At 44.5% G+C, this 13,404-nt stretch overlaps 1 protein-coding gene across 1 annotated transcript in view; it reads right to left on the bottom strand.

Moving 5' to 3' along the window:
• Positions 1 to 13,404, bottom strand: part of TIAM1 (TIAM Rac1 associated GEF 1) — a 126,182-nt gene that overhangs the window by 72,151 nt on the left and 40,627 nt on the right. The window contains exon 3 of the mRNA XM_054166128.1: positions 1,609 to 2,056. Within this exon, the coding sequence (XP_054022103.1) occupies positions 1,609 to 2,056 (448 nt within the window). The remainder of the gene's footprint in view (positions 1 to 1,608; positions 2,057 to 13,404) is intronic.

Below are 13,404 nucleotides of genomic sequence, written 5' to 3'. Positions count from 1 at the left end.
TGACTCAATGGTAATACGGCCAAAATGGAAACTGCACTTTAGCTGGGGAGAGCAAACAACCTGCTTGGCTTTACCAAACAATCTCGACAATTCTCTAGGGCTGCGAAGAAAAGCCTGCAATTTGGGAGACCCTCAAAAAAGGGTCTCCTCTCCCTTCCACCTTCTCACGTTGTCTACAATTATTTTAGACTAAAACTGGCACATTGTTTCTCTGCCACTGGGAACAGCCCTCTGGTGCAAAGAGATGCCCTGTTACCCAGCCTCTCAGAAAACTATTTGCAGCCAAACAATAGCAGCTGTTAACTTCAAAGGCTCGTTTAAACACTAACCTTATTAAAGCACTGCAATCTAAGGAGCAAACACTCCACTTGAGTCAAAGCACTTTAAAATAACATCGTCCCTGTGCTCATCCTTCCCCTTTTTCCTCCCAGATGGCCCTTTGTTTGCCTGCTCCTCACAGCAAGACCTTCCTGCCACAGGGCCTCCCTTCCAGGAGATTAGGGCTCCCCACTGCCCCTAAGCCCTCCCTCTCTCTCATTTCCCCAGTCTCTCTAATCACCCCAAGGAAGAGCTGGCACCTAATTTTGCTGTTGGTTTTAAAGTAGTGCCACACAATTTTCAAAAACAGTGCTCTGCAGGCCAAATAGGATTGCAGCTGTACTTTGGTAACCAAACCTACAGCAGGGGACATGGTTTTGCTTCTTCTGGCTCACAGGGAGGGCCAGTTACAGTGGCAGAGAGTGAGGTCAGTCCCAAAACCCTGCTTTCCATTTTGCTGCTAATGCAACTCCATGAAGATTAGTCAGAGGTCACTTTTGGAGGCCAACTCCTGAGTTTCACTGCTCTGGTAACATTTATGTGCATTTATAAGCACTCAGACCCAAAAAAGGGTTGAAACATGCTCCTAGTAGGAACTGTAAAAATTCAGAGAGAAAAAAGTCTGTGGCACAGGCAACCAGCAGGACAGCCAGCTGCTATGGGGCTGCATGCTGCAAGATGAGTGACACAGCCAGAGCCAATGTCTCCCAAGTCAAAAGCCAGCATCAATGACCAAACCATGACTTCTCATCCACACCACAAATGCTTTGCAACTCTCAGGGTTTTTCAACTCATGAAGCACATCTTGGAGAAGGAGACGCCACGGTTCTAAGCATGAGAAGAATGCATGCATAGATGGAGTCCCTGCATGCCAGGAGCCAACATCATCACTAGCAAACTCTCACTGTCAGGAGCCCATGGCTGCACCCAGGTATTTAATTTATCAGCAAACCATAGGCCTGTGTTTTAAGGAAAATACCCAGTGCTTGGAGAAGCCACCCCAGGTGGTGCCAGCAGGACTCAAAGCAGAGTATGATCCCGCTTCAGTGCTGCAGTTACGTGTCTTGGTCTACATGCATGTCAAAACATTAGTGTGTCAATAAAGGTCAAGTAAAAGCCACCTTTAAAAACCATCAGGAGGACTCCTCACACTTGACGTTAATTTTAGTGAAGTTCACGGCACCTTTTGTTAAGAGTCTATACTATAGATTCCTTCATCTGCAGCAATACACAACCCACAGGACACTGAGAATACTCATCTGGCTAAACCCTTGCACACTTGCTCTGTACCTTTCAGGGAAACCCAGTAGTGCTTCCATTTCCTGCGCGTCGCCGACTCCACTTTCTTGTTCTTTTTGTGCACCAAGAAGTTTTTCACTGCCAGAGCCCCAGCTTTCCGTACCGTGCCCTGAGCAGCCGTCAGCAGGATGTCTGACTGCCCTGGGGAGCTAAGGGTGCCACTGCTCTGCTCATCACTAAGTGCAGAGCCGGCCTCCTCCAGGTTCTCACTGTTGGTGGTGCTCATCTCAAGCTCCCGGCGGAAGTTCTCGTACACCCCCTGGCGAATCCCATCGCCCGTGGAGCTGCTCCCGCTGTCGCTGCCGATGAAAGCCCGACTGGCCGTTGGGGAGTAGCTTGAGTTGGTAGCGTTGGATCGTCTAGAAAGGAGGTCGGTATCCGTGGCTGCTCCTTCGATACCACTGTCAGTGAACTCGCTCCCCTCGCCTGCGTTGACATCCTAGTTGCAAGAGAGACACAGCATAAGATGAAGAGCCTGGCTGTGCCTGGCCTTCTGGAGACACCAACAGAACCTGAAATGCCCAGGTAGCACCGCATTGCTTCACACCCCCCCATTTTATCTGGCACTTGAAACCTCTTCTTCTGAAGACAAACAGCTGGAAGAAAAGGTATGGTAGGCAGAACTTGGAGCAGAGTTTCAGAAAGACCATCCACACACAATTTCAGGTGGTGCCTCTATAGCCTTAGCATTTCTGAAACATGAGATCCAGCATCCTCTGTTTACATCAAGCTAACTGAACAGTGCGAAAGGTTTTGCAAAAGGAGAACATATGGTAGCAAAAATTGGCAGTGTCAAGAAAAGCAGTAATCAACCTACGCGTTTTGAGAAGAAAACATTGATGTTGTACATTCACACCTACCGCTGAAGAGACATTTCAGACGTCCCAAGTTTGTCATTTGCAGATTATGTAACCAAAAAGGCACTTTCTTTTCTCCTGAGAAGTTAATGAATTTGAGATTACTTCTGTTTCATGTCACCTCCGTGTCACAAAACTAATGATGGGCCACGTTATATCCCTTGCTGAATCCCACAGTGACAGACCTTGCCAAAACAGCGCCACAGAAGGCCCTTCCCAGTCCCCAAGAGCTTGCAGTTGAAGGATCAGGAGAGACAAGAATATAGCCAGCCTGAGCAAAACATGAAACGTGATGAATTCAGGTTTCAAAGGCTTAGAGGCTCAGCCTGTCCCCTGCAACAAAACTAGTGTCCAAAAGGGGCTAACCACTACCATTCCAGCATCTAAAGGCATCTGGGGCAGTTTTTGAAGGAGGACAAAAAAAGGCCAAGCCCTTTAGGTAACGGGGGAAAGACAGAGCCAGGGCAGAAGATGCAAAGGGGGATATGGCCAAAACAACAGGAATTTCAACCTCTCTCTCTCCTGCAAGAGCAGCTGGTGCTTGATTTACAAGTTTAAAAGAAAAAATAAATGAAGGGGAAGTCTCTGAGAAGAGGTGGCAGAATGTGCTATTTATTTTGAGAGAAAACAAGCTTCTAGGTACTGCTTCAAGCATCAGTTTTCTATGCAGCCAAAAGCAGCTCTGCGAAAACGGAGAAACCCTCCACTGAGCTCTGTTTGAAACCTCCCTCCTGTGGAGCAAGAGCTGGATGAGGAAACCTTCGGGGGAGGGGTGTTGGTGAATTCCACTAACTTTTAAGGCATTAATTTGTAACGGATGGGCTTGTTCTTTATAAATGCTGTCTCTCAAGGGAGGCATGGAGTCCAGTTGGAAGAATAAGCGGTTTCCTTCCCCACTCAATGAGCACAGTTATCCTACTCAGCCTGGTTATTTAATGCAGCACACAATGATAGACAAGCTGTTCTGGACAGGCCAATATCCCTCTATTCCCACTGCATGTGAAAGAGCTGAGAAGGCTTCCTGTAAATGCAGTCATCTGCCCATACAGAGCAGTTTTCATAACCACACGTGTTTTTTCCTGCTGTTCCAATACACTTGTTTTCTGGAAGCCAATTACCTTCCCATTCTTATGGCACTGCAAAGGAGCAGTATCTGGAGAGTGGAAATGGCGCTGCTCAGAAACCAATGTTTACAAAACACTGTCATGAGTGAGTTCTTGCACTCCAACATGAAAAGCTGGTTAGTGCAGCTTTTGATGACAGCGCTCCATCCGAAACCCTGTGCATCAGGGAGCCAGGACTAGCACGGCTGCTCAATGCTCACAGGCCCAAGGCACCACCTCTCTTCCAACAGTGCTACATCAGCGTAAAAGCAGAGCACCAAAGAGCTGAACCTGAGCCCCCATGTTCAGTGGGATAATTATTCCCATAGAATGATAGGGGTCTGTGTTTATTTTCTGGGCCCTTCTTCCTCTGTAATTTTTTTAAAGGACAAAAGTGTGCCACTCATACCCTACAAACAAATCTGCATTCTGCAGGGAGGACACAGTCTCAAACTGAGCCAGGGGAAGTTTAGGCTCGAGGTGAGGAGAAAGTTCTTCACAGAAAGAGTTATTGGCCATTGGAATGTGCTGCCCAGGGAGGTGGTGGAGTCACCGTCCCTGGAGGTGTTCAAAAAGGGATTGGACGTGGCACTTGAAGCCATGGTTTAGTAGTCATGAGGTGTTGGGTGACAGGTTGGACTTGATGATCTTTGAGGTCTTTTCCAACCTTATTGATTCCATGATTCTATGATAATGGTGGCCTCAGAGATTAAAGCTTTGAGATTTTTATTTTATGTTGATCATTTCATAAATATGTCTCTCAACTATTTCATCCATGTTACACACAAAGCAGAGTCATTCCCAACATTTTAAGCTGATGGAACGTTTATGAAATATATTTCATGCCTCAACTAGAATCAGTTGGTTTAAAAAAATTAAAGAGCTACTGAAACAGACCACCAGCCTGATGGAGACAGGATTTGAAATTTGGCCAACCAGTGTACACAGAAAACTTTCTTGGTCCAGATGGAGTATTTTTTCAAACCCAGAAGTGTACACAGAGACGTTCAAGCCCAACACTGCAACGCAGACTCTCAAGGTTCCTCGTGCCCATCTTCTTGTGTAACCTTGATGAGTCACATTGCCTCAGTTTCCCTGTCCTTAAATGGGGATTATACTCTGCAACTGATAAAAAACTGAAAGGCTGGAAAACTCAGAGTGAATGCTACACATGGTCATGAGCTTGAATCGTAACACATTTTGCAAACATCTTTATAATCTTTACCTCAACACAAGTGTCAGGCTAGACAGGTCAAGTGATCTTCTCAGTGTAATGATGAAGCTCTGCCCCTAACCCCTCTTTGTTCCCTACACTCCTTTTTCTCTTTTAAATATGCCCTATCAAAACCTAGCCAACCAATGCAAGCCTTTTGGCAGGAGCAGGGTCTGAACATACAAAGATCAGTTCAAAACCTACATCCTGCAAATATTGTTCACGTTCATGAATTATGAAACGCAGCATTGAGCACTATTGGAAGTCTGCTGTATGAGACCATTGGTCTCAGGGCTAGTAGGGTTAAGAGCATTCATTGCACAGGTCTCTGACTTCTGAGCTCCAGCTGCAATGTCAGCTTGTTCTCATTGAAGGGTATAAAAAGTTCTCAAGAAGCATCCAGCATCTGCTCTGGCCAACTCACAGTGCTATAGGCTGCACACTGAAGGGCATTCAATAAGGAGTTCAGCAGAAAGCACAGAGGTTTTATGTGTGCTTCTGCAGAAATGTGCCAAGGCCAAAGGGGTAACACTCTCAAGCCAGATAACAAACCCTATCTTTGATGAAGGCATCACTGGGGGCACAAAAATACTCCTGAAAATGTTCAAATGAGGATGATGAAAATTAAGCATCTCAACAGCGTGGCTCTCCACTGATAAGATCAATGTGGATACATAGGCCCCCAGCTTTGGTGTCCAGCTTCAAAGTTGCTGGTGATATAGTCACCATAGCCTACTGGGCAGAAGCAAAGTGAACACTGAGCAACTTTCATAAGAGTTATAAAAATTTACTCACGTTTCCTGCTCAGGTTCTCAAAGAGTCTCATGGGTCATGGCAACATCTCCCTCCTCTGAGGAAGATTTATTATCATCCCAGGTCCGTGTTGGGATGTGCCACAGGGGCTTGCTAACAAAACAGTTGTTTCACTCCTTGTCAGGAGTTCCTAGGCAAAGACTCTTGAGACTGGGGGTGAACTACAGGCACAGCTCCACCTTCCCTATGGAGTGCAGGCTCTCCATCATAGTGCCAGCATGTGCCAGGCACACTGCAGGAGCTGGGAGACAGCTGAAGATTGTAAAATGCATGTTTCTGAAGCCCATAGATTTGGACATCATACACACATTACAACAAATCACCAGCACATTACTCTGGACTTGTAATTGCTATCGCCATGGGGTTGTGTTTTATTTCATTGGTTAAACCCCCCCAATTTTTCATTCAGCTTGTGTAGGATTTAGGACACCGCAATGAATATTTTGCACCTCACTAGAGATCTCATGCTTTCTATTTTCAGGCTGACAAACAGCTGCCTCCACACAGAGGAGTATTTTTGCCTGGATAGACCATCCCAGGAACAAAATGCAAGACTGGAACCAAAATCTGTGCTGCCCACTTAGCCATTTGGTGTTTACCTAGCTTTGGGCCTGGGTGGACAAGAGGGCAACACAAGAGGGAGGTGGAAATCGTTAAATTGGTCACACCAAGTAAAGAGCTTGTAGCAAAGAAGAAGGCATATTTCCTCTAAGAGACATGGGGAGGTCGTGAGAATCACGGTTCTTAGCATTTTGCAAACTCAACAGGTCTTTAGACCATAGAGACAGCAAGCAGAATACACAGGGGGCTTTGTCCCTTCAATTTAAGAGTGCTCTGTGGAAAGCAGGTAGCAAGTTGTGTAAAGACCACCGGCTGAGAAAGGAACTAACTAAACAGCCTCTAGCAACTGCGTTGCATTGTGAGCCTTGATGGAGAGGTGGTCAGTAGTAGCACAGCTTCCTCTGGGGATCTGGGATTCCTGCTGCTGTTGAATATAATGGAGGAGCAGTGACATTCCTTGCACTGTCAGTGCTACAACATCAGTTTGTAAATATCCAAAGTTTATGAAAGGACATTCAGCAGACTAGCGGAGGGAAAGAGAAGGGAAAGATGGAATGTCCAACACTAGATTGACTCACCACAGAACGAGAAGCCAGGGACAGACTGAATGGTGCCATTGTTACCAACAAGGACACAGTGGGGCCCAGCAAGCAGGCCACGTGCCCAGATAGCTACAACAGCATTCGAGCGTAATGAAGTGGAATTATCACAGCCCCATCAAACACAGAGAACAATTGAACTGATGAACCATTTGGGTAAAATATTAGTGAAAGAATTAGCAACCCACTTAAATATATGGGTTTTTTTCCTCACATGAATGCTGTGTTTCACACAAAGCAAACCAGAGGGGAATAAAACTGTAATGCAAGCTACATCCAGCTAATGCACTCCGGTGCTGTTGGTTTTGCGTATTTGTCACGTGAGAGTCACACATCCATATGTATGCCACAGCTACATTTGTTAAAATTCTCTTATTGGATTTAGAAGACACACAAAAAAATTCCTTTTGCTTCAGAAGAAATGCCTACCTTCAGCTAGAAAAATCAGGAGAAGTACAGAGTCCAAGTGTCTATGTACCTTTGTTGAACATATTTGGTACTGGCCTCTCCTAGCAAGAGGCCAGTGGATGGGATAAACCTTGCCCAACTCCCCAGCTTGTAACTTGACACATTCAGAACACTTGCAATAATGATGCATTTACCAAACGTTCCACCAACAGCCATGTTACAGACACTGTTAAAATGGCTTCATGAATCACTTTCTCCTGCTTGACTGACAGCAGTGATTCATTGGCAGTTTAGGCACATGGGATTGATTTAGCTGGAAAATTCTGACTTCCCTAATATAAACAGTTACTTATATGGTTAAAACTTCTTTCTAAATTAACCATTAGACTAAAAGTACTCATTAGTAAAAGGTGACTGAGTAGGGTTTTTCCTTGGAAGGGGCTTCCTCCCAGAAGAATGCAAATCCTCTGCTCCCCATCCTGTTTAGCAACAGAGGAATAAGATGTTCATATTCAGCAGCATCCTGAAATTGCACATAACCTGTCTGGATGCTAGTTAGGCAAGCATCATGGAATATATTTAAAATAGATGGATAAGAAGCCTGATGGTTTGCATGCTTTTATGTGCCTGGTGTCTCTTTGAAGCTCCTATGTAGAAAAAGATTGGCCTGATAAGTGGTTTTACTTTCTTTTCAGTACTGACTTTACTATCATTTGATTGTCAAGGTGGTCAGTTAAGGTCCAAGTTACTCCAAATCAAACTGAAATCCCTTCTCCAGAGTTACCTGAACACCTGGTAATTAATGCAGTAAATGATTGATCTGTCTTGAAAAGAGTCGAAACACTTACAGAAACAAAGATAAATCATAAATTGCAATTGAAACCTGAGTGGGAGAAGTGGTTTTAAAGCTGCAAGGCAGATATAAAAAAGCAACTTCATAGCTTGCTCTGTCTGGGAGGAATATAGTTCTAAAGACTGTGACAAACATACAGAAGAACCATGTTCACATAACTCACTGTAGACTCAAAGGTATTAATGACATGAAGGATATGTCCTACCACAGCAATGAATAAAGCCCCTCAGTGGCAGTTGATATCAAAGAATGTTTTGAAGACATCTAGAGGCCTGCATGCAACAGGACAGTAATCTCTCAGAACTAGCCACAATACACTGATTTGGAGAACTAAAGTGAGAGCCACAAACCAACATGGACCAACTGCAGCTTTCTGTTGAATTAGACAGGTTTTGTTCACATCTCCTAGGAGGCCTCGCAAGTCCAGTGAGGTACAGTTACAAGCCAAGTCCAATTTGTATGTGCATATCATAGTGAAATGCTGGGCTTGTTACCTTTGGGAACTCCAAGAGATCAGATACTTATATGTATAAGCAGCTTTGGTTCCTACATCTGTACACTCATCATACTGTGGCAGCAGCTCCTCTGATGTCTGTAAAGAATCAAAATCCAAAACAAACCCCAACCCTCACATGTGCTATTAATGTTGCTCAGAGTAGTTCAATAAGCAAGCAGGTTTTGGCCATGGCTCTTCAAATCAAATTCGCTCTTGACCAAAAGGTACTAGCCCAAACCCCTAGGTATTTCTCCTAGTAGTAAGCTTCATTCTTATTATGAAAGGATGAATCACAGCCACAGGTTTCTGGGCAATAATCCCTGGGAAAGTCTTAAGGCACAGATTTTGGTTCCAGGATTCCTTTATGAACTTGTCTAGGTGAATGCTGCACAGTGTAATTTGGCACCTTGGAAAGACAGACAAGGCACTGGGTGCCAGGCACCCATAACATACTCAAATATGGGAAGGAGATGTGTGTGCATCCACTTTGCTTCTGTGGAACAGGCAGGCAGTAAACCCCAATGGATCGAGCATCTAACAACCTTGTTTCCTTTGCAGGCAACTCAGACTGATATACATGGATGTTACCTCAGTATTACACTTGGTACCTTCACTCGATGTTAAGCTACCACATTAGCTTGGTGCCTCTAAGGCAGGGGAATATTTTTGGTTCACTGCATACATCTCCTAGATAATATGTGGGCCCCTCTTTTCCCTGCAGCCCTCAGGAAAGTACATCTCTGAAGGGTTTGCCAGCTGTGAGACAGAAAATACTGAAACTGAAACTATCCCCTGCAGGGGAAAGCTGCAGGGAAACACATGGGACAGTTTTAGCCTTCTCTCCAAGGAACTGTGTGTCTCAAGTTGTGGCACCAGTTTGTAAACTGTCCATGTTCAGAAAGTTAGTTCAAGTTAGTTCAGCTTAAGAGCTGAGGTATCTGATAATGGGAAGGAGAACATGGGGGGTTTTTATTTTGCTTTTTGATAACATGAGAGAAATCCAAGCCTGTGAGGGAACACATAAAGGGCAACAGGACCCTTAGCAGGAAACAGCACAAAGCACTGCCATTGGCTCTTCCCTGGCTTTTAAGGGGTGTTAAAGCACATAATAAAGCTTCCTGCAGTGAGGTCCCTGCACACAGCTCTTGAAACCTGTGCAGATCTGGGGTGGACATCCACTTTCCATCAGCAGAAGTGGGAAGAAGTCTCAGTGCTTGAACGCAGGTGTTTAATCCCTCTCTTCTCAAAAGATATGATGAGGAGTCCTCAAAATTGGTTTTGCTTTCATCCCAATGGACCACCCAGCTGAAGGAAGTTTCTAGAGGGATTGAGCTAACCATAAGCTAACACAAGCAGCTCAACTGTGTGCGAGCTAAGCAAATGGCAACATGCCTAACCAAAATCCTTGAAGTAAAACACAAGGTTAGGTTACTTTTTGTTCATTCAGTGCCAAGAAGAGACAATTCTTACTGAGAAACATAATAGAGGGGAAAGAAGTGAGGGAGGGGGAAAGCTGCTAGAACAGGAGCTTGAAATCAAAATGTCACCTGGGAGGTGTTCACCTGAACAATCATCTAACTTAAGGGAGCGGGGAAATGTCTGCCATCTGGGATTACCACTAGTCACAGGATCACATGCTGAAGCTCTCTGAAAAGAAACATTCACTGGAGCTCTTCACTGGAAAGTGAAACTGCAAATTGCATCCATCTAAGTAAGCACAGCCCAGCAACCAACCAGCTGCAGCAACCTGTCTGTGATTTTTAAGTGGAAAGTACTTGAAACTAAAACCATGCAATGTATACAGCTTTACGGAGAACACAATTAGTGCCAAAGGTACAAGAACTTTAGAAACATAAATTACAAAGTCCTACTGTTTAAAAAAACATGCCTGAATGGAGGGAGATCAGATATCAGGGCTGCTGATTTGCTTTCCATTGGCTTCAGACCAAGAGCGAAGGAAGAAAAACAAATTAGGATCTTGAAAAAGTATCAAAATATTTGCCAGTAAAGAGCAAAACACTCATTTTCACATGCTCTTTTTCCTGAAAATAGTGGGGTAGAGTTGTGTGCTCTTCTGAAGGGAGTGACTGCTGTTTGCTTTAAAATATCCTGAATAAGCAATATACCTGATTTAATCTCATCCATCTGAGAAGGGCAGCCTGGTGACTGAACAGGAAAGACTTTGGAGTTTATGTCTGGAGCCCTCTATTTATTTGAGCTTTCCTCCAGGCTCACACTGAATCCACTTCCAGTTAGCTAGGCTGTAGATAGCCCATTAGGTCTGCTCATTAAATGGGTCTGGTCATTTAGACCCACAGAGAGCTGCCACACCAGCAGCCAGCAGGACACATGTGTGGATTTGCAAGCAGTTTATGCTGGTGCAAGATTGGGCTGCAACCAAAACAAGTATCTCACAGTATCACTAAGGTTGGAAGAGACCTCAAAGATCATCGAGTCCAACCTGTCACCACAGACCTCATGACTAGACCAAGTGTCTACTCCAAGCCCATTTCCAGCCCTTCCTTCAACTTGCTGCCCTGTGGCTAGTAGCTGAAAACAGAAATTCTTGATTTTAATAGGATTGTTTGCCTGGAGGCTCAGCAAAGTGCTCATCTGACTAGTGCTCTCCAGCAGGATTCAGCTCTTTGAGTCACTCAAGCCAAACCATCCAAATCAAAGACCTCCAGCTTCAGGAGATTTGGAGTGCATGCAGCTCAGGCTATATTTGAAGACCCTGAGAACAACCTCCCAACCTGTGTCTGTAAGATGTTATGGGACTACATGAAGAGGGGCTCGATTCAGTGGGATGCACTCCCCAGCTGCACACCAGAAACATCTCACTTCTAGGTACTCACTAAACTATGTGTCATTTAATTATAATTTAATGATACACAACTTAGTCTTCATTTTTTCCTCAATTCATCTGGAGTCAAACAACTAAGATTAAAGATCTGGGTCAATCTGATTGAGAATCATATTGAGGCTGAAAATAGCTATGATTTCCAGACTATAGAGTGAGATGCACAGCATTACTTTAAGAGGAGCAGAGCTTCAGATGCTGAAGATACTCTGCCTCTAAAGGCAATGACCAAGGAGAGCTGCACGAGCAGGCTGTAAGGTCACAAGTGTTGAGCAGGAGAGTGAACAGGATGCAGTAGAAGCCAAAGGCAGAAAATCATTTCTGAAAAGAGAATTCACGGGGGACAGGCCAACCCAACAGCCTTGGACACATTCCTCACTCAGGAAGACTCACATCACTGATCTTCTGGCATCAAGGATTCCCTGAAGGAAAATTCACCCTGTACTCCCCCAGATTTTTCCTTTCTTTTTCTGAGCACTTGGAATTTGGGGAACAAGGTATAGGGCTGGATGGAGCTTTCATGTGACTTGACCCAGTGTGGTTCTTTTCTGTTTTGATGTTATATTCCCTGTGCCATAAATCCATTTGTGAAAAAGCTGTACACAACCTAAAACCAAGCATCAGCTCTCTGGAGTTTAGCCATCCTCAGGAATGTAATAAACCACTATAACCTGTCATAAAATCCCCTGAGATAGTAAAAAAGCTAATATGGACTGGAAAGGTATTCTAATTTTAGACTAGTTTCTCTGCAAGTAAGTCTTGATCTAATTCCCACAAAAACCTTGGTTTCATCTCCTGCATATACTGCTTTTTTTTTTTTTTTAATATAGAACTTTTTTTTAAGGGTTGAGATCCCACATTCCTTCAGGCTACCTACAGAGGCCTAAAAATAGCAGTAAACTTGGAAATCAGACAAAAGGGGATTTAATGCACCGAGGACAGTCTGGGGCTGGTGCCGAAGGAAGTGCAGTTTCCAAGGCAGTTGGGCTGGAAGTTTATTCACTCTCCCCCTGCTCAGTTTCACAACAAACACTGAACCAACGACACTGTAAAATAAGCTTTGCTTTTCCTTTAGAGTTGAGGCACATCTTCTTGCTGTTCCTTCTCAAAAGTTATGTAAAAAATCTGGACTGTGCCACCGTAATGCTGATGATGGAACCGAGCTTTCTGGAGGAAATCAGGAACAAAGCTCAGAGAGGAATGAGATACCTTTGCTGTATGTGAGTGGTTAACCATGCAGAAATGCTTGGGCCACAGCCTCTGATGCAAACAGGTGTCACACTATGCTCTAAATACTCCTTGTAAAACACTATGAATCCTCTAGAAAAGACAGTCCACCCACAGCTTCACACCTACAAGAAAGTACTCCTAATGTCTTCCCCCATGAAGCAAATACCAGGACTGGAAGCCTGTGAAGGTCTCTGGCTTCAATGGCCACAGCCACCCACCACCTCAACCATTAGGAGAAAGAGCAGAGTGAAACCTGCAGTGCATTAGCTAGCTGGCTTGTGCCAAATAGCGTTAGATGATAGGTTGGACTCAATGATCTCAAAGGTCTCTTCCAACCTGGTTAATTCTGTTCTGTTCTATTCTATTCTGTTCTATTCTATTCTAATTTGCAGCAGATATCCATGAACAGACATGCTGCTGGCACTACAGCAGGGCAAGCAGATTTTGCCATGTGACCAGAACATGTTCGGTACATGCAAGATGTCTGCACTTGACTGCCCTTATAATATGAAATATCAAAAGAAGTTCATGCTCTATGTGAGGCTGTATCCTCACACTGGATGGTTTAGTGAAAACAGCAGTCAGAAATTATCCACACAGGGGAAATGCAGAGTAAGAAAGCCGTAAGACAGGCTTGGAAGTGGCACAAAACCCTACCTCAAGGTTAGGGCTCTTAACAGCAGGGGAGCATGTGGTGCCTTTGAACACCTACCACCAGGAGGAAGAGAAAGTCAGCCACAGGCAGATGTTTAGCTGCAAGGACACAACAGGGCCATTTCACAAAATCTGGATCC

Source organism: Dryobates pubescens, chromosome 12 (assembly GCF_014839835.1).
Source record: "Dryobates pubescens isolate bDryPub1 chromosome 12, bDryPub1.pri, whole genome shotgun sequence".
NCBI lineage: Eukaryota > Metazoa > Chordata > Aves > Piciformes > Picidae > Dryobates > Dryobates pubescens.
The sequence above is the reverse complement of the archived record's forward strand: the minus strand, read 5'-3'. Positions and strand labels throughout refer to the sequence as shown.